The sequence below is a fragment of the Mesoplodon mirus genome, assembly GCF_964341445.2.
Source record: "Mesoplodon mirus genome assembly, chromosome: 7".
In the NCBI taxonomy this organism is placed as follows: Eukaryota; Metazoa; Chordata; class Mammalia; order Artiodactyla; family Ziphiidae; genus Mesoplodon; species Mesoplodon mirus.
In genome coordinates this window covers 81,917,073-81,937,659 of record NC_138983.1, presented here as the reverse complement: position 1 = coordinate 81,937,659, position 20,587 = coordinate 81,917,073, and the positions used below count along the sequence as shown (strand labels likewise).

Sequence of the window (20,587 nt, the reverse complement as noted above, 5' to 3'; positions counted from 1 at the left end):
GACACTGGTTCGAACCCTGGTCTGGGAAGATCCCACATGCCACGGAGCAGCTGGACCCGTGAGCCACGACTACTGAGCCTGCACGGCTGGAACTTGTGCTCCGCAACAAGAGAGGCCGCGATGGTTAGAGGCCCGCGCACCGCGATGAAGAGTGGCCCCTGCTCGCCGCAGCTGGAGAAAGCCCTCACACAGAAGTGAAGACCCAACACAGCCATAAATAAAGAAATAAATAAAATTAAATTTAAAAAAATGCTGGGGGGAAATGGCTGAGTAATTTCTTAACTTGGGTGGTTGGTACATGAGCGTTCCTTAGATGATGATGATGATGATGTAAACTGCAGAGATACCTTTCATTTGCTCCTTAGTCTGTTTATTTCAGGATAATAACTATTATTTGAATGGCTGAGGGAAGTGACTAGGTGAGTGGTCCTGAGTGAGACCAGGGAAGGGTGTGGAGGCATCGAGAGACCTGGGGACTCAGAGGGGTCTGGGGCTGGGACACAGAAAACAGAGAATGGGACCTTCACACCAGTGGCCACAGAAGAAACCTGGGAATCATGCCAGGGACTAAGTCGACCCAGCTACTCTGCCAGTAAGCCTGGCAAGGCCAAGAGGATGGTGACAGACAGGAAGTCTCCTCCCCAAGTGCCATGAGGCCTTCTGGGGGGGAGGGGGGGAGAAGGAAACCCTGATGGCTGTGTGTCCCCAAAGTGACCAGGCTGTGAGTGACAGTCACTGAGATAACCAGCCTTAAATTTGACTGAAAAGCGTTATTTTAGATTAGATTGAATACATAACCTCCGGAGAAGTAATTTTCTCCATAAGCCTCAGTCTCCTCTTACCTGTAAAATGGTAATAAAATATTTAAAAACCTCCTAAGGCAAGAGGGATTTCAGTTACCAATATGTCTGTACATCTGAGTCGAAGTATATAAATTTAGATTCTGATACACATTCATATATATTCATATATATGTACAAACACACACACACACACACACACACACACACTCACCACAGAGGTACTGATGTGTGCAGATGGGCAGAGCACAGTCTTGGAGGAGTTTGTACCAAAAAGTCAACAGGGAGAATTCTGGTGATAAGGGTGACAGCTTATCTTTTACTGTTTTCTAACTTTCTGCTTATCCCAATTTTTTCACATTTGATTATGTTCTACTTCAGAACCAGAGAACATAAGCAAAAGCCAGAGAAAGACAAATATCATACCATATTGCTTATATGTGGAATCTAAAAAAAGGTACAAATGAACTTATCTACAAAACAGAGATAGAGTTACAGATGTAGAAAATAAACTTATGGTTACCGGGAATAAGAGGGGGGAGGGATAAATTGGAAGAGAGGGATTGACATACACAATACTATACATAAAAGAGATAACTAAGAAGGACCTACTGGATAGCACAGGGAACTCTCCTCAATACTCTGTAATGGTCTATATGGGAAAAGAATCTAAAAAAGAGTGGATACATGTATATGTTGAACAGATTCAGTGTGCTGCATACCTGAAACTAACACAACACTATAAATCAACTGCACCTCAATAAAAATTTTTAAAAAAAGGGGAAAGCAGAAACTGAGACCCATCCTCCTAGCAAAAGCCCCTCCCCTAAGCCGCCAAGGAAGCACCCATGAGTACCTTGCCTGATGATGGGAACGCTGTGGGCGGCTCTGTCCACCTTGAAGGAGAACATCTTCTCGCTGGCACTCACGGGCCGCCTGTGGGAGGCTGGTGGGACCATGGGGGGCTCGGGGGACCCCTGCGACCAGCTCCTCTGCACTGGCGCTGTCCAGATGCCCGGGTAGAAGGGGGTCTGTGGTGGTGAGGGTGACTGGTTCAGTTGCTGGGTGGCCCAAGGTGGCTGTGGCCTTGGCCAAGGTGCTGGGCCCCTCACCCATGGGAAGGAGACCTGCAGGGGCAGACAAGAGGGTCAGGGGAGGTTACGAGCAGCTGGGGTGGTCTTCACCTTTCTGTCCCGGCGACATAATTGCTGCCCTAGATTTTGGCGTATAAGTCACTTCTCCCAAGAATCCCTCCCACACTCTCCCCAAATTTGGGATGGCGGTCCCCACCATGGTTCACCTTGCACACTATCACACCACCATTTATTGGGTGCAGCCTTCGTGCCAGGCACCCAGTCAAGAGATTCACATGCATTACCTTATTTAATACCCCTGATGCTCTGTGATGAGCCCGAGGCTGAGCAAGACCTAGTGACTTTCCCAGGACCACAGATTTGGCAGTGAGCGTCTGAGCTGGTACAACGCCACCTCTGAGCTCTGAGAGGCTGACAGCTTTTTGTCTACCTTGCTCAGCACCGTATCCTCAGCTCCTAGAATAAACCCTTGGCACATACACAGTAGGTCCTTAAATACTGGTTGAAAGAATGAATGAACACATCTCCGAGATTCAAGCCCAGCTCTCCAGGACACACACATCCACACTGTGTGTCTCCCTGGCACTCCCATTCCACCTGTTCCCCGAAGCCGAGAGCTCTGGGGTGGAAGGCACCCCAACTGGCTCGAAACCCAGCTGGCTCATTAGCCTGTGATCCTCAACATCTGCCACATCTGATTCTTGGCAGACGCTCCATAAATATCTATCGAGGGAACCTTTTTTCATCTGACCCGGCGGAAGATGTCTGTAGCTACTTTCATTAGAGAGCACATCAAAATCCATCTACACCGGGAGAAGTAAATGCTGAGAGGTGCTGACACCTGGCTTTGTCTTGGTTAATGCTGTTGTGGCCGTCCTTCCCCGAGCCTAGTGGTTAAACCGTGACATCGTGAATGCTACCATTTATTGTAATTACTCACCGATTTCTCGCGATAGCCCTGAAGGGGAGGAGCTCTCCTTATTCCTAGCTTACAAATGAGGCTTGGAGAGGTTAAGGACTTCACCAAGCTCAGGTGGTGGTGGAGAGGGTGGTGGGACTGGGGTTCTGGAAAGCTCTTTCCCTCTCTGTCTCTCTCTCCCTTCTCTGCCCCGCCCCCAGTCTCTTGGCAGAAAAAAAACACACTTTTCAAGGAAGAAGCTAAGTTCAAAGGTTTGCCGCCTGTGGCGGTCACGTTTCTCTTTCTGCAGACTGCAGACACGTAATGAGAAACAGGACAGAATGCTTCCGAAATAGGAGCACTGGCAGACAGAACTTCCTATAGCTCCAGCTGGATTGTATTCAAGAGGAAGGTTCTCCACTCACTCAGGTTCCCAAACCAGTCTTTTAGCTACAGTCTTTCCCAGCCAAGTCAAGAATCCGGTGAATTCCCCTGAAGACTTTTTTGGAGTCAGGGAGAACACTGTTCGGGAAAATCAAACTCCAATTGCCTGGCGACACCTGGCCCAGCATTTATGATGACACTGGCCCCGTTGAAACCTGTTTCAGGAACGGACTTGGCAGTGTTCCAGAACTCTGTTACCTTATGTGAAGATTCGAATTTCTCTCCACTGTGGGCACCTCGGTCTCCACCTAAGCTTTCTTCCTTTCTCTCCTTTCAGAAGCTGAGGTGTCCTGCTTCTGCCTTGCACTCACTTCTCCATCCATCCTATCCCTTCCCGTCCTCTCCTCTGGGGCTGTCTTGCCTCAATCATTCCTACAACCTTTCCTCATCGATTTAATAAAGATTTATCGAATGAAAGGGCTGAAGGTGGGAAGGGGGAAATTTGAATATGTTTTACCCCCGCCTGATAGAAAACAAATCGAGAGACCACGGGTAGTATGGAGGAATTCCCTTTTGTGCTGGGATGCTCAGGTAGATGTGCCTCACTGCCCACTAACTGCCAGGGTGTTAAAGGGAGTGCTCATATCTCATGCCTCAAGTGGTTCACTGCCGTAGTGGACAGGCCGCAACCCACCTGGCTCTTCTGGAAATTCCAGGAATCTCCCTCCCAATCTGTCGGCCCATTGCTGTGGGTGGGGCTAAGCAATCAACCAATCACACTCCCTGGACATACTGATTGGTTCAGTGGTGGGACAAGTGATCCAATCAGAGCCAAGGAGACCTAAGAAGACTTGGCTGGACACCAGGATCTGGAGTGACCTGGTGGGACTTCAGAATGCAGCCAGCATGAGGGAGTGGAGCCCAGACATGGAGAGAGGGAAGCTGTTTATTTATTTTTCAGATTGTGGTAAATAACCTGCAACATAAAATTTATCATCTTAGCCATTTTAAAGCATACAGTTCAGTGGTGTTAAGTATAGTCACATTTCTGTGAGATGGATCTCCAGAACTTTTTCGTCTTGCAAAACGTAAACTCTATTAACCATTAGACAACAACTGCCCATTCCCTCCGCCACCCAGCCCGTGGTGACCAACATTCTGTCTCTATGAATTGGACTACTCTAAGTACCAAGTACCTCAAATAAGTGAAATCACATGGTACCTGTCTTTTTGTGACTGGCGTATTTCACTTAGCATAATGCCCTCAAGGTTCATCCATGTTGTAACATGTCAGAATTTCCTTCTTTTATTTTATTATTTTTTTGTGTGTGTGGTAGGCGGGCCTCTCACTGCTGTGGCCTCTCTCGTTGTGGAGCACAGGCTCCGGACGTGCAGGCTCAGCGGCCATGGCTCACGGGCCCGGCCGCTCCGCGGCATGCGGGATCCTCCCGGACTGGGGCATGAACCCGTGTCCCCTGCATCAGCAGGCGGACTCTCAACCACTGCGCCACCAGGGAAGCCCTTCCTTCATTTTTAAGGCTAAATAATATTCCACCATACAGTTTAGAGTGTATTTTTTTTATCCATTAAGCGTCATGGGCACTTGGGTGGTTTCTACCTCATGGCTATTATAACTATGCTGCTGTGAACATGGTGGGGAAAATAAGGAAGCTGGTTTTGAGCACTGGCTGGGGTGCTACCCTGAAGTGCTCCATCCCTGAGGCTGGCTAGAGCTGGTTTCTGTTGCTTGCAGCACACAGAGCCCGAACGATAGGGCCCCTAGTGGGAAGGAGCCAAAGATGTATAAACGCAGCAGAGACTCCAAGCTCTTCGGGTTTAAAAATTTAAAAATAAAGGTTTTTTTTTTTTTTTTTCTCTGAAGCATGTTGGTTGAGGGTAGCTTTAGTTGGATGGTTAAAGTTGGTTTTCTCTAGTTTCCCGGCTTGCTTTATCAAAGGGAAGGTCAAGGTTTTCTCAGAAATTGCTGCTGGCAACTACAACGATACAGGCAGGGAGAAAAGCAAACATAAGAAGAAGACTCACATTAAAAGCTAGCTCTGGGCTGTACAGGAAGCATGGGGTCAAGGTCAGTTATCAACAAGTTTGTTTTTATTATTTATTTATTTTAGATTTAATTCTATTTATTTTTGTCCGTGTTGGGTTTTCGTTGCTACGTGCAGGCTTTCTTTAGTTGCGGCGAGCGGGGGGCTACTCTTGTTGTGGTGCACAGGCTTCTCCTTGTGGTGGCTTCTCTTGTTTCGGAGTGTGGGCTCTAGGCACATGGGCTGCAGTAGCTGGGGCACATGGGCTCAGCAGTTGTGGCACGTGGGCTCTAGAGCGCAGGCTCAGTAGTTGTGGCGCATGGGCTTAGTTCCTCCACGACATATGGGATCTTCCCAGACCAGGGCTCAAACCTGTGTCCCCTGCACTGGCAGGTGGATTCTTATCCACTGTGTCACCAGGGAAGTCTTCAAGTCTGTTTTTAGAAACTTTAGTTTAAAAATACACGCTAATGCCTTTTCTCTTTCTTTGTGTCTGTTCTCTGACCATATGGTATGTTGCCATGGTTGGGTTTTTTGTTTTGTTTTTGAGGTAGCATATGTGATACTCCTGATTTCTTTTCCATACTACCTTTAAAATAGCAGGTTGGGGCTTCCCTGGTGGTGCAGTGGTTGAGAGTCCGCCTGCCGATGCAGGGAACACGGGTTCGTGCCCCGGTCCGGGAAGATCCCACATGCCACAGAGCGGCTAGGCCCGTGAGACATGGCCACTGAACCTGCGCGTCTGGAGCCTGTGCTCCGCAACGGGAGAGGCCACAACAGTGAGAGGCCCGTGTACCAAAAAAAACAAAAAAAAAGCAGGTTGTCAACCACCTGGATTAACCATGACCACATCCACGGCTGAATTTATATTAGCTTTAATAAACACAGGTCAATGATTTACTCAAGAAATCACTATCTATTTTTTTTCAAATTATCTATTTGTTCTTTGTGTTATCTCCCCAATATCTGCTTCTAACCCTGAAAAGAGTATAAGTTGAACGGGAGACCCTAAAAAAAATTCGAAGTAGTTTGCACATCGAGTGCCTACAGTACACATGAACTCTGCCAGGAAGCCCTGGAGCCTGCAGAGAAGGTGGAAACTTAGACCTTGCCCTTGGAGAGCTTGTTATGTGCTCTGCCATTTGTAAGTAATTGTGGACAATACAACGGCTATGAGCCACTGTGTAGAGAAGCCTCAGATGTGCCACAGACTGTGCTGGGCACTTAATGCATGTGGTCTCATCTGATCTCCAGAATAATCTTGCAGGAGGCATTTTACCCCTCAGTGTGTGGATTAAGAAACTGAAGCTCAGAGAGGTTAAATGACTTGCCCAACGTCTCACACCCAGGAAGTGGTGACACTATTTGACTCCAATACCTGTGCTCTTAGGACTTCTAGGTTACTCGAAGTCATGATTTATTACCTGCTTTCCATACTCACAAACGGATCTTAGACGATTGGTTAGTGAATGATAGGATATTTTCCAAGTTAAAAAAAGGAAATGAACATTAGATGGTGTGAAAAAACACAAGACATCGCATGGGCTACTTAGAAATGGGATTTTCTAGGAACACTGACAACTGTCTTATGGAAGTGTTATTCATCTGGTACATGCCACGCCCTGGAAGCAGCTCAGAGGACCCCAGCCTCCATCCGGGAAGACCTGTGGTATGTTCACTGCTGTACCAGAGGAGTGCTGGGGCCAGCTGGTACCCGCCCACGAGAACTGATTGTTAAATGTCCAGGAATTTTGCCAACTGGTTGATAAACACAGCCATTAATAAGAATTAACTTACATAAATTTACAATTAAATTATATCAGAAACAATTGGTATACAAACTTAAAAGTCACCCCTTCCTAATTATTTTACTCTATTTTATTATTACCTATGCTCTTGAGGTTATTTCACTCTACTATATGTTTCTGTTGGAAATGTTACATAGTAATGTGTTACCACACCTCTCTTTCCTTCTCTGTATTCAGGGATGTGTCATTGGGAGCTTGAAATTGACCGTGGAGGGCGTATTACACCATACAAATCAGGAAATGTTATAAATGAGGGCTTGGTTTTTAAAAAGTTTTATAAATATGTTTGATAATGGTGGTTCATGTAGAGCTTGATTTTGTTTGTTTGTTTGTTTTGTTGATTGCCTAGACTTAAGACGGTAATGGAGAAAATGTTAACAATGCAGATTATACAAAAGCATGTTGTGTCTTAGCCGTTATGTTATGAATAGAGCAAAAAATTGGGGAAACGTTCTTCCAGTATTTAAAAATTATTATCTGATGCAGCAACAAAGTCACTCATGTCACTGATGAACATGTGAAGTTCTAACGTCTTTCTTTTTTCACTTGTATTATTCATAAATCCAAAATATCCAAAAATACCCACGAGTGCTCAGGTTGGGAACTCTCTCATTCGTCAACTGCAATGAGAAATTGGCTATGGATACAAGAGTTCACCTAAAGTCAATGAAAGCATTCTGTGAGACTCAGCTGGCTATATAGAATTTACAAGAAAGAGTACTGCATTTCTTGTTACATGGAAAGACTGTGCTACACATTCTTTATATCAGTAAACCTTATGCTATGCACCCATGTACTTTACTTTTTCCAGAGAGCTGGTCATTAAATATTTACCAGCAATTTCTGGCTGTGCTGGCACCCAGCAGAGTGCCTACTACTCATGGTAGGTGTTCGCTGACTGAGCTGAACAGTTGGCAAATGGAGTGTAAATAAAAAGCACTTTGATTCTGGGGCTGGGATGGGGAAAACACATGTTAAGCCTGGTGCATCTTGTAACAGCAGAGAGTAAGCAAGTGCCCAAAACGAAAAGGTGGGGAGATGCTCAAGGACACAGCAAGCAATCTGAAAGAGCTCCCAGTGGCCAAGGCTGGAAGAATTTGAGCGAAGAAATATTTAATGAGTATTGGATTATAACTCAAAGTGTAAAATCAGTATACATGGATCCATACTGACATAGATACATTAGTGAGTAAATACATAAAGGAGGGAGAAGAGACCGGCTTCCTTACAGAAAAATTTAACATACATAGATGTGGAGCTTAATTCCCATGGTCTGGAAGGGCCTGGGGGGTAGGGGTGATGGTGGCGAGCAGGGACACTGACCGCAGCATGGAGGAGCCATGGACCTGGAAAGACAGAATGGAGACTAGAAAACATGGCCAGTAGATCTCAGAAGCCAGGAGAGGGTGCTACTTGGTGCCAGGACAAATGGCCTTTATCTCAACAGCTACCGGGGTGTCACCGTAACTCAGAGACGGGTAATAATTCTATGTCCCCAAGAAAAGGGTAAATCACGTACGGGGCTTCAGTGTGAGAAATCAGGGTTATACATTTAGAACACAGAACCGCCAAGTTATACATTATTTTTAGGTTTTGGAACTTAAAAGAATTAAGTCCCTTTGAGCTGTTCAGAAAAGCCATTCGTTTGGGTTTTTCCCAGCTGTGTTAAAGGAGATCTGGCCCATCTAATTTTCCCATTTTCTTGTAAATCTTCAACCTTACGGTTTTTCCTTTCCTTTCAAGTTCTAATCAGCTTCCTGGTCAGTCCATAAAATGGGAAATAGAATCTAATGAGAAAACAGCCGAATTTTTGCAAATAGCTTTTGCTACCCCTAGACTTGGCCTGCTTCAATTGGGTCTTGCCAGATAGAGAGACGGAATGAATGAATGAATGAATGATCATCAACTAAGTTCAGAGAAGGAGCAACGTGGTTCTGATTTGGTAACAAAGGGTGTGGTCTGCCAGAGGAAGCAGGACGCGGCCTGGTTCCTGACCGAGTCTGGGTTCTGTCTCAGCAGGATGTTAAGGGTTCAGCCCGCGCTCCCGTCTCCACCTCCCCCGATGTCATCTGCATCGCCTGTAGACATCTGGTGACAACACAGCCTCAGGGGTCCTTTTGTGTGAGTTTCTGCTGCAGAGGCCGAGCCTGAGGCTGTCTGCTGCCCCGTGCCCTCCACTTCACTGGTCTCGGGAAATCGCCTTTGATATAAAACACCCAGCCTCAGGAGTTCTCATCACATCAGTAAGTCCCCACGGGACCTGTAAGAGCACAGGGTAGAGGAAATCCTACAAGGTCAGGTAGGAGATGACAAAGCTTGACCAGAAAGAGGCTTTGTTCTGAAGGGCACCATACTCTCTGGTCATTCACTCAGTTGCCGGCTTCTCAACCCCCGGTACAGTAAAGCCACATCCTCCTCAACAACGGGCCCTATTCAGAGGTCCCAGGAATGTGGAAACATCACCCTTCTTGGGGATGGACAACTAAGGCCCTGACTCTGAGCTTCTCATCACACCAGTTCACCACAGGAGAGAAATGAGCAACTCTGCTTCCTTGGAGACTGGCCTGGGACTTTTCCAATGGAAAAGTGGATTATTCGTCATTTTCCTCCCCCCAGATCCTTAGTGGCAAATCCTGTTAGGAAGGCTCCACTTAGGCAATAGGAATGCTTCCTAATGTCATGGACATCTTCTTTGTTTTTGCCTCCCCTGCATCCATTTCTTCCATCTTCTGGATGGGCACCTTAATTTTTTTTCAGGGAAGACACCCTTTCCCTGACAATCCTGAGTCCATAGAACTCTGACCCTTCCACCCCAGGGGTGAGACCATAAACCAGGCCTGGCCAATCAGAGCATTCCTGGCCCATGGCCTCAGTGATTGGTTCAGGGGAAGCCACGTGATCCAAGCCACTGTCAATGAAGATGCTGGCTCTATCCCTGGAACTGCTACTTTGTAGGGTGCTGGGGCTGCTGGTGGCCACTTTCCTACAGGTGAGGCAAGAGTCTGTCTGAGATTGGGAAGCTAACAGGGAAGAAAGAGTCAGATTCCTGACCATGATTTGGGCGCCTGGATCCAGCTGGGCCTAAGCTGCAGCTTTTGGCCTTTTCAGTTCCATGAGCTTTTTTTTTTTTTGCCTAGGCTAGTTTTAGTTGGTTTTCTGATACTTGCAAACAATCAAATTTCCTGGACAGTATGCTTACTGAGACTTTAGCATAAGCATCACTATGTACTCAGAGTGAAAGTTGTTTTAAAGGTTATGACATGCTCAAATAAAACCCACCAGACTGTCATCATGCACCAAATTTACCTTTCAACTTATAAAAGTAAAGCAGCATCTCCAGAGAAGAATGATTTAAGACCAAGGAATCAATCATAAGACAAGTAGTAAAACGCTGCTTAGAGAAACTTTGATAGATAAATAGTTCTCTAGCTACAGCAGGCTTCAGACTACAAATCCCAAATTTCTGCTTCAAAAGTGACTCAGGGAAGACATTCCATAGTTTTATTTATTTAGCTTTTTGGCCTCGCCGTGCACTTGTGGGATCTTAGTTACCTGACCAGAAATTGAACCCAGGCCCTCAGCAGTGAGAGCACTGAGAGCACTGAGTCCTAACCACTGGACCACCAGGGAATTCCCAACAGTCCACAGTTTTAAAAGAAAACTTTCCAGTTGAAGAAACAGGCAAAATTTGTAATATGCATCTGTTGTATATATAATATGTTAATGTCTAGTACATTTATCAGATCCATGTCAATGTAATTATATTATTACTATATTTGCAAATGCATATATATGTGTATGTATATTTAGAACCACATATTTCCAGCTCTCTTTTAAAGAGGTATTGAAAAGACTGTTCAAAATTTAGTTTTCCAGCTTGTCTGTTTTTTCTTATTCCTCAGTAAACTTAAGCAATTAACCAGCACATTTCCTGGCACACAGTAAGGCTCAATCTGAGTGAGTTCTTTCTCCCCAGCTCCCCCCTCTATTTTAAGTTCTTCTTTTAGAAACCAAGTCAAATGAAAGAGGCAGTACTGCATAATGTTACAAGCAGAGGCTGGTAAACGTTTTCTGTAGAGCCAGACAGTAAGCATTTCCAGCCCTGTGGGCCATAGGATCTGCCCAGCTTACTCTGCCGTTGTAGCCGACAACACAGGCAATACTGAAATGAATGGGATGGCTGTGTTCCCAGGAAACTTTACAAAAGCAGGCGATGGCCCGCATTGGCCTTGGGCCATAACGTGCCGACCTCGGGTTAAGACCTTGGGATCCGGCGTCACACAGACTCTGGTCCGGCTCCCGGCTCTGCTCCTTCTCTGGGACCCTGACGAGTGTGTCATTTCTGTGCCTTGTCTGTAAGACATAGGGATACTAACAGCCATTTCTTAGTCTGTGAGAAGTGGGTGAGATAGTACACGTGAAATGCTGGGAACACTTCCTGATCCATAATAAATGAGCATAAAACATTAGCCATCAGGTATGATCACCATCGTCAAAAAAGGAGAAGAAAGGGGGCAACTGAATTTGTCCAGGAACGGCAGCAATATCCCTGGTAAAGAGTTAGTGGATGGACTTCCCTGGGGGCGCAGTGGTTAAGAATCCGCCTGCCAATGCAGGGGACAGGGATTCGAGCCCTGGTCCAGGAAGATCCCACATGCCGCGGAGCAACTAAGCCCATGGGCCACAACTACTGAGCCTGTGCTCTAGAGCCCGCGAGCCACAACAACTGAGCCCGCATGCCACAACTACTGAAGCGCATGCACCTAGAGCCCATGCTCCGCAACAAGAGAGGCCACCGCAATGAGAAACCCGCGCACTGCAATGAAGGGTAGCCCCCGCTCGCCGCAACTAGAGAAAGACCGCGCGCATCAACGAAGACCCAACACAGCCAAAAATAAATAAATAAAATAAATAAAATAATTAAAGAAAAAAAGTTAGTGGAGCCAGGGACTTCCCTGGCCGTCCAGTGGTTAAGATTCCACGCTTCCAATGCAGGGGGTGCAGGTTTGATCCCCGGTTGAGGAACTAAGATCCTGCATTGGTGCAGCCAAAAAAAAAGTTAGTGGAGCCAAACAAGCAAGGAAGCCAGATAACTGAAAATGCATTTTCTTCTATTATCAGTGGCTTTCGTTTTTACCCACATAATGAATCATCCCCTGTCAGAGTGTGAAATTGCAGGTTGGACTGGGAATTGCAAGACCTTCCTTAACCGCTGGGCAGTGAAGGACCTGCCTGGGCTCTCACGGCCCCACGATGCTTCGTGCTATTAGGAAAAGCCTCCAAGGGACTCAGGAGAGCTGGTTTTTAATCCTGTCTCTGGATCTATATGACTGATGCCTAACCTTGGGGAAGTCGCTGAAACTCTCTGAGCCTCAGTTTATGCCATGATAGGGGTGGTCCCAGGGACCTCTATAAAAACAACTGAAGGGGGAAAGGGGACCTGGGATTAATGAGTAGCTCCTTGGCAGAAATTGGAAATTGAAGCTCAGAAAGGTAAAGTCAGTTGCAGCTGGCATTTCAACTTGGGTCCATCTAACTCCAAAGGCCTTGCTTTCTCGATTGTGTTCTGCAGAGCTTCCCCATTAAAGCAGCAAGGAATATTGGCCGACAGAGGGCGCTCTTCTCGCAAGACAGGACGTCATGACATTGCAGGGACAGAAGACAGTATCCAGGAGCCACGGGGGAGAGTCTGGCTGGACTGGGAACAGGGCAGAGCAGGCTACAGGGAAGGCCAGACACAGGCCGTCATGGGGATGGGGGCTGCCGACAAGGAGTTGTCAACCCCCTCATGGAACAACTCGGCACGTCATTTGTGGCGCCTGGCTTCCTTTTTCATTCTGGCCATTTCCATCCGTTTTGCCGTATTTCAGAACAGAGAAAGACATGATGGATACATATGGGTGACGTGGGTTTCCTTACTCAGCTGCCTTGTAAGAACGGCGCCACTGTGACTAGCACAGCTTGTTTCCACACCTCCTTTCCCAGAGCTCAGAAAGCACGAGTAAAGGCAACAACCAACAAAACCCACAACACGGCGGCACACCTGACTCTGGGACTTCAATTTCCCACGCCTGGTGCCAAGACTCTATGGGATTAATCAACGGTTGCTTCAGGGCATTGCAGATGGCCCTGCGGGTTTTGTCCTGCACAGCTTCAGTGGGCGCCATCCACATGGACTACGTTGTGAATGGTGACCCTGGAGTTGTGCAATATGGCAGCCCTAGGTAATACTTTGATGAGAGAGCTATAATTTACAAAGTATGGTCCTGGGGGCTTCCGTGGTGGCGCAGTGGTTGAGAGTCCACCTGCCGATGCAGGGGACACGGGTTTGTGACCCGGTCCAGGAAGATCCCACATGCCGCAGAGCGGCTGGGCGTGTGAGCCTTGGCCTCTGAGCCTGCACGTACGGAGCCTGTGTTCTGCAACGGGAGAGGCCACAACAGTGAGAGGCACGCGACCGCAAAAAAAAAAAAAAAAAAAAAAGGATGGTCCTGGGCACAACCTGCCTGCCAATGCACTTTGTCAAACGAGAGTTTTTCTTTATATTTTTCCATCTTGTATGTTATTCTATGGGTAATTTATCTGCAAATGTATTTATCTGCTAGTGGGGGCAGGTCTTGGGAGGTTTCCCTGTCCAAAAGGACACTTACAAAGGAGGCATCTTGGCTGCTCCATGCTGGTTTGCTTGACTCTAAAGCTGAGGGTTATCATGTGCTTATTAGGTGCCAGACGCTGGACTAAGCAATTTACGCACTTTGCCCACTTAATACCACAGTCACTCAAGGTGGTAGGAACTACTGTTACAGGAGTGGGGACCGAGGCCCTGAGAGGTAGATGATTTGTGCACGTCCAGTATAAAAGCCGGTCAAGAGCAGGGCTGGGACGGCGCTGGAGTCAGCCTGACCTCAGGGCACGTGCTCTAACCACTGTGACATCTGCAAACACATCTGGATTCCTAAGCGCCCCGCACCTCACCCCCCTCCCCCAGTAAAATGCTGTCACACCCTCCTCTATTGGTTAGGGTCACCACAACACCTGAACTAAATGCTTTCATTTGGGAACTCTTTGTCGGGAGAAGAACAGTTCTCATCATACTTAATCTGTATGATATCAGGGCAGTCCTCCGTGGAAACTCCATCCAAGGAGGAAACACAGCGCCCTCACCAGGGACCCCAAAATCAATTGGAAACAAGAATAGGCCGGAAGCAAGAGGGCCACGAATTTTTTAGAAAAACTGGGCTTCAAAATATTTGATGACAGATGCTCTTCAATACCTCTCCCTTTTCCCCTCTTCCTTTCTCTTCTTTTAAATAGCCAGCAGGTTGGGGTCATCAGGAAGTGGAATTTGTAGGAAGGTGTCAGTCAGTCCACAGGCTGCCCTCACACGGACGCTGCAAAGGACCCCTGCATGAATATGAGCATCATGGATGGAAGCTTCTCAAGCTGGGGACGCCCCGGCAGAGAGCACTTTTGAGAAGATGGGGCTGTGGAGAGTCCTGCAAAGTGCCCTGGGCACAGGCCAGGGGAACACTTGTGCAGCTGCCTGCAGTCAACCAAGGAATGAAGCAAGGTGCAAGTGCGTGTAGGAATAAGAATTGAAAAAATCCGTGTATATTCGAGTGACCGTGAGAGTATGCTTTCCTCGGTGTGAAAACCAGTCAAGGCTACTGCTCCAGCTAGCATCAGACTAAATGGTTTTCTCCCATCCTTTTTCCGCAAGTGGGGATAGTGTTTAATTTGCACTGACAAGCTGTGTGGCCCTGGGGAAATTACTTAACCTCTCTGAGTTTCGGATTCCTTGTCTGTAAAATGGGGATCACGGGAGAACCCATCTCATAGGTTGCTGTGAGCGTGAAATAAGGGAGAGCAGGTGAATTGCTTAGCACAGTGCTGTTCACGTCAGTGATTCCTCCTGCTGCTCTCCTGGTTTCTCTTCTTACAAAACATCTTCTTCCGTCTTATCTGCTCAAGGTTAGAGGTCGTCATCACTGTTTCCCACAATTATATAAGAAGCACCTTGTAAAATAAAGTCCCCATTCCATAGTTGTACACCCGTGTTCATAACAAACTTACTCAAAATGGCCAAAAGGTGGAAGCAACCCAAGTGGCCATGGATGGATGAGCAGATAAACAAAATGTGGTGAATCCATACAATGAAATATTCAACTGGAATGAACCATGAGGATATCATACTAAGTGAAATAAGATGATCGCAAAAGGACAAACAATGTAAGATTCCATTTATATGAGGAACCTAGAATAGTCCAATTCACAGACACAGCATGGTGGGAGGGGAGGAAGGAAGCAGGGGGTTTGATTTGATGGGCTTAGAGTTTCAGTTTGGGAAGATGAACAAAGTTCTGATGATGGATGGGGATGATGGCTGCACAACAGTGTGAATAGATTTAATGCCACTGTGAACTGTACACTTAAACATGGTTAAGATGGTAAATTTTATGTGTATTTTACCATAATTTTGAAAATTAAAAGTTAAAAACAAACCCCAAAATGAAATACCTCCAAGGTTTCTCCGAGGTTTGGGGTGATAGAAATGGATGAAAGTGTTCTGAAAGCAGGTTGTGGTGATGGCTGCACAACTCCATCAATATATTCAAATTGATTGAGTTGGACACTTCAAATGGGTGAAGTTACTGTTATGTAAATTGTACTTCAGTGAAGCTGTTAAGAGCAAGCAAGCAAACAAACACTTGCTGTGATCCGGAGGAAACTTTGGAGGATGAAGGAGCTGTTCACTGTCTTGATTGTGGCTATGGTTTCACAGGTGTACCCATATGTCAAAGCCCATCCACTTACAGACTTTAAACATGTGCTGTTTATGGCATGTCAATTATATCTTTTTTTTTTTTTTTTTTTTTTTCCGTACGCGGGCCTCTCACTGTTGTGGCCTCTCCCGTTGCGGAGCACAGGCTCCGGATGCGCAGGCTCAGCGGCCATAGCTCACGGGCCCAGCCGCTCCGCGGCATATGGGATCCTCCCAGACCGGGGCACGAACCCGTATCCCCTGCATTGGCAGGCGGACTCTCAACCACTGCGCCACCAGGGAGGCCCTGTGTCAATTATATCTTAATAAAGCTGTGTTTTAAAAAGGCAGAAGAGTATTCCATATATAACGAACTCCTTATAATATATTAAACTCCTTAGAATATATTAAACAATATAATTTATTAAACAATGCCCCCTTTGGATGGAAATTTAGGTTTCAAATTTTATGCCCCTATCAATAATATTTCAATAAATATCTTTGTAGGAAAAAAGAAGAAAAAAATGCAGATATTGTTTGCTGCTCCCCCTCTTCTTCTCCCCACGTGCAAGCCACAGAGTCAGAATTTCCCAGGGAGGGGGCCTGGGAACCTGTAATTTTACTGAACATTCCTGAAAATTTCTTGGAATCAGACATGTTGGGGCACATTGAATCAAACTTCATGAACTTGGATTTTCAGGCTTGGGAGTGTGAAATCCCCTTTTCTTTGATCCCTAAAAAATTCTGTAAGTGTTCCATACAAATGATTCTAAATTTCGGTTTCCCTCCTATTGGCGGTGCATCAGAATCATCAGGGAGCTTGTGAGAATGCATATTCCCAGGCCCTGCTCCCAGGGAGGATGTGTATGGTTGCCAGATTTCGCATAAATAAAGAAATGAATAAGTCAATATATAATAAACTATAGGGTGTCCGTTAAATCTGAATTTCAGATAAACACCAAATAATTATTTTAGCATAAGTGGTTCCTTGCAATAGTTGGGCCACACCTGTACATAACAATGATTCGTTGCTTCTCTGAAATTCAGATTTCACTGGGTGTCCTGTATTTCATCTGGGAATCCTAAGTATGAGTCCTCAGGCCTGGGGTGAAGCCCAGATCTGCACTGTGGGTCTGCTCCCCACGTGCTTCTGACGAGGGGGATCCTTAGAACCCATGTTGAGAACCCCTGATCAGGTCAACACCTTCTGGGTCAGGAGCCCCTCCTCAGGGCGGCCAGTGGATCCCAGTGCATCCCACAAGTGAGCACACTTTAATGTTGGCCCAAGGAGGAAAAGGGGGCTGAGAAGCAGCAGGACAAAACTGTCCCAGGTTTTCAAAGCCAAACGTGGTGGATGCGGTGTCACGAGCCCTGCAGCCTGAGGGACGGTGCTCATCTTCTCTGAGTGAGTATTTAAGGCTGCCTAGTGGACCCACACCCCAGGATTCTGTCTAGATTCTCTAAACTTTATTTATTTATACCCAGCCTCGTCCCAGAAAGGACTTTAAGCCTCGGAGGTCTCAGTCCATGCAGGGTTCTTGGTGCTGGGGAGTGAGGTTAACATGCCGTCTCTCTGGGACACACACGACAGGTATTAATTGTGTGCTACCACGAATGGGCATTATTCTGGGAGTTTTACAATTAGAACCATCTCATTTAGCCCTCGAGATAAGCCTGCAAGGTCATTGCTGTCGTTGGCCCCATTTTGTAGATGAGGAAACCGAGGTTCAGAGGGGTCCAATGGCTTGTGCAAGAGCGCACCGAGTAGGCCAGTGGCAGAGCTGGGGTTCTGACCCAGGACTGTGTTGCTAACCAGCCCCCATCCTGCCTCCCTACTGAACCAGATACTTCTGGTGACTGAGCTTTGCTGGGCGAATTTTGGGTTACGTTCCGCTTAACCTGGGGCCATACTTTAGGTCCTGATCCCGGGAACATTTCTGATCCGGTGTGATAACAGCTGGCAGGCCTTGAGCGTCTACTCTGGCCAGACACTTTGACTTTTTATACATAGATACTCTCTCAACGCCCTGCACCGCTGAGAAGACCCAGACCCAGGCATACAGAGAAGCCTGGCCGAGGTCACAAAGCTAGGAAGTTGCAGAGCACTGATCTGCCTAAAAAGGAAGCATCCATCTCTGCATCTTCAAAAGCACACACCTGCTTTCCACCTCCCCTCGCCAAGCTTCACTTTTCAGGAAAACGCTCTCGCTCTGGGCTGGTCGCTAGGCAACCCTTGCATGTAATTCCACGAAATGCCCAGAAGAGGGCGCGAGGACTCGCTCTCCCCGGGCACCCACGCGATGGGGCTGAACTTCGCAGAATCGCGAAAGGAAGAGTGACGCGCTCCAGACGAACTCCACCTGTGGCCGTACCCGAGCCCTAGGCTGCACGGAAGGTGACACAACACGGCACCTCTGCACCCCACCCCACCCCACCCCCCGCAGGGGCCTGGACTCACCGAGGCTGGATTTTCGATGACCAGTTCGTAGGTCAGCCCTCCGGACCCAAACCTCAGGATGTCTCCGGGTAGGAGCTTCACAGCCACGTTCTGAATGTGGCACTCATTGACGAACGTGCCGTTGCAGGAATTGAAGTCGTGGAGAACAAAGCTGCTTTCGGCCTCATTATATTCAATGAGTGCGTGATGGTTGTCGACGTCTGCAGACTGAAATGCAGAAGGGGGACAGTCAGAGCCAGGAATAACAGGAATAACAAGGAATAACTAGTGCCACTGACACTGGGGGCCCCAATGTGCTAATCACTTCATCTGGCTGGACAGTCACTGCAATCCTCATTTTAAGAGGAGGATGCTGAGGGTCAGAGAGGTTAAGTGACTTGCCTAAGGCCACACAGCTAGTGAGTGGAGGGTCACCAGACCCTGACAGCAGACCCAGAATAGATGCCCAGTTTTGGGGTAGGGCGTCAGGCAACACAGAGGCAAGAGGGAACTCGGGGGAAATTGGCCAGGAATTGGCCACTTGATAGTTCTCTGATCCCATGCAAGTATCCTTTTGGTTGTCCCGAGTGGCAAGACAGCAGAAATGGCCCAACACAAACCAGAAAGGTCAGTTGGCAAGTGACAACTGTCCATTTACTGCAAGTGTTAAAGTTCAGGGGAGGTTTTGTAATAATTGTTGTTTGTTCTATTCATTTTTAAAATAACATGTTTTTTGTAATAATGCAGAAAATGAGAACTAGAGAAAAACACAAAGAAGACATTAAAATCACTTAGACTCCCGTCCCCCAGAGGCAGGCACCGAGAACACGGTGGTTCACATCCTTCCAGTCTTTTCTCTATGCTTACAATCTTTTTAAAAAGTTTAAACACAATTGAGCTCATACCACAAAACATAGTTTTATAACTACCTTTTAAAAGCCTTGGTGTACAATGAAGGTTTTTCCCATGTGCTTAATTATTACTGTTGCTTCTTAAAAGCTAATCAGAATTTATCTAACCAAAGATGATCTATTTTTCAATAGGGGCCCTGGTGTGACCACATTTCCCTCAAAAGAGAGAGACCCCAGACAGTGATTTGTCAGTGGCGTCAGAAACCTCCTGTGTAACCACTTTAATAAGAAGAATGAGCAAAACTCGGCACCAAGGAGGAAATATCACATCCCCCCCTGGCCCCGGCGCCCTGGACTATGGGCTGCAGGGCATGCGCGAAGTCTTCTGTCTCCTCAGGACACTGCCTATGAGCCATCCACTCCAGCCTGAGACTTTGCAACTATTTTCTAAGTCACTCTTCTCAGAGTGCCTCATCCAACTTTCATAGAGAGTACTTGGACTTAGAAATCTATACTAATGTCCCACAATATAATTATAACCAATAGCTTTTATTAATAATAGCTTATAGTATATGAATAGATAATAATATAACTGCATATATTAGTAGAATATATTAATGACACATTATGTGTAATTACACAAATGCCAGGAAATTTGCTAAGTGCTTTACTGCATTATCCCGTTTCATCTTCACAATAATTCAAAGGGATACTTCCTCATTTAAAACAAAAATTAATTTTTTATTGAAGTCTAGTTGATTTACAATGTTGTGTTAGTTTCAGGTGTACAGCAAAGTGATTCAGTTATACATATATATAATATCTATTCTTTTTCAGGTTCTTTTCTATCACAGGTTACTGCAAGATATTGAATATAGTTCCCTGTGCTGTACAGTAGGTCCGATAGTTACTCATTTCTTAGATGAGGAAACTGAGGCATAGAACGATTAAGTGTGCCCACAGTCAGCCACTTTGACTTGCTTGGCTTGTTCCCAGGTTTGCCTGATTCAAATGACTGTGCCTTTACCCACTTTTCAAATTCCTACCAAACACTTTGGCACTTAAAATACTGAAACACAAGAAGAAAGCAGGAGTAGCTCTATTAATTTCAGGCAGAGCCAACTTCAGAGGAAGGAAAGTTATCAGGGATAAAGAGAGGCGATACATAGTGATAAAGGGGTCGATTCTCCAAGCAGACATAACAGTCCTTCATTGTATGTACCCAACAATAGAGCATCAAAGTATGGAAGGCAAAAACTGATAGGACTGCAAGGAGAAGCAGATGAATCCATCATGGTAGCTGGAGACCTCAACAGCCCTCTGTCAGTGACGGGCAGACCCACCAGGCAGAAAATTAGGAAGAATGAAGTTGAACTGAACAGCACTACCATCATCTGGATCTAACTGGCAATCACACAGCTTCATCCCACAGCAACAAAACACACATCCTTCTCAAGCTCCCATGGAACATTCATGAAGCAGACCACATTCCAGGCCACAAAATATACCTCA

General features: G+C 46.4%; 2 protein-coding genes across 2 annotated transcripts in view; one reads left to right on the top strand and one right to left on the bottom strand.

Annotated features, from left to right (window-relative positions):
• The window catches only part of LOC309808830 (forkhead-associated domain-containing protein 1-like), a gene marked incomplete at both ends in the record, with an annotated part of 1,104,685 nt that overhangs the window by 61,903 nt on the left and 1,022,195 nt on the right, over positions 1–20,587 (top strand). The window lies entirely within an intron of this gene.
• The window catches only part of LOC309808008 (forkhead-associated domain-containing protein 1-like), a gene marked incomplete at both ends in the record, with an annotated part of 79,556 nt that overhangs the window by 41,738 nt on the left and 17,231 nt on the right, over positions 1–20,587 (bottom strand). Inside the window, 2 exons of the mRNA XM_082628017.1 lie at positions 1,657–1,927; positions 18,246–18,452. Coding sequence (XP_082484143.1) covers positions 1,657–1,927; positions 18,246–18,452 — 478 coding nt within the window. The remainder of the gene's footprint in view (positions 1–1,656; positions 1,928–18,245; positions 18,453–20,587) is intronic.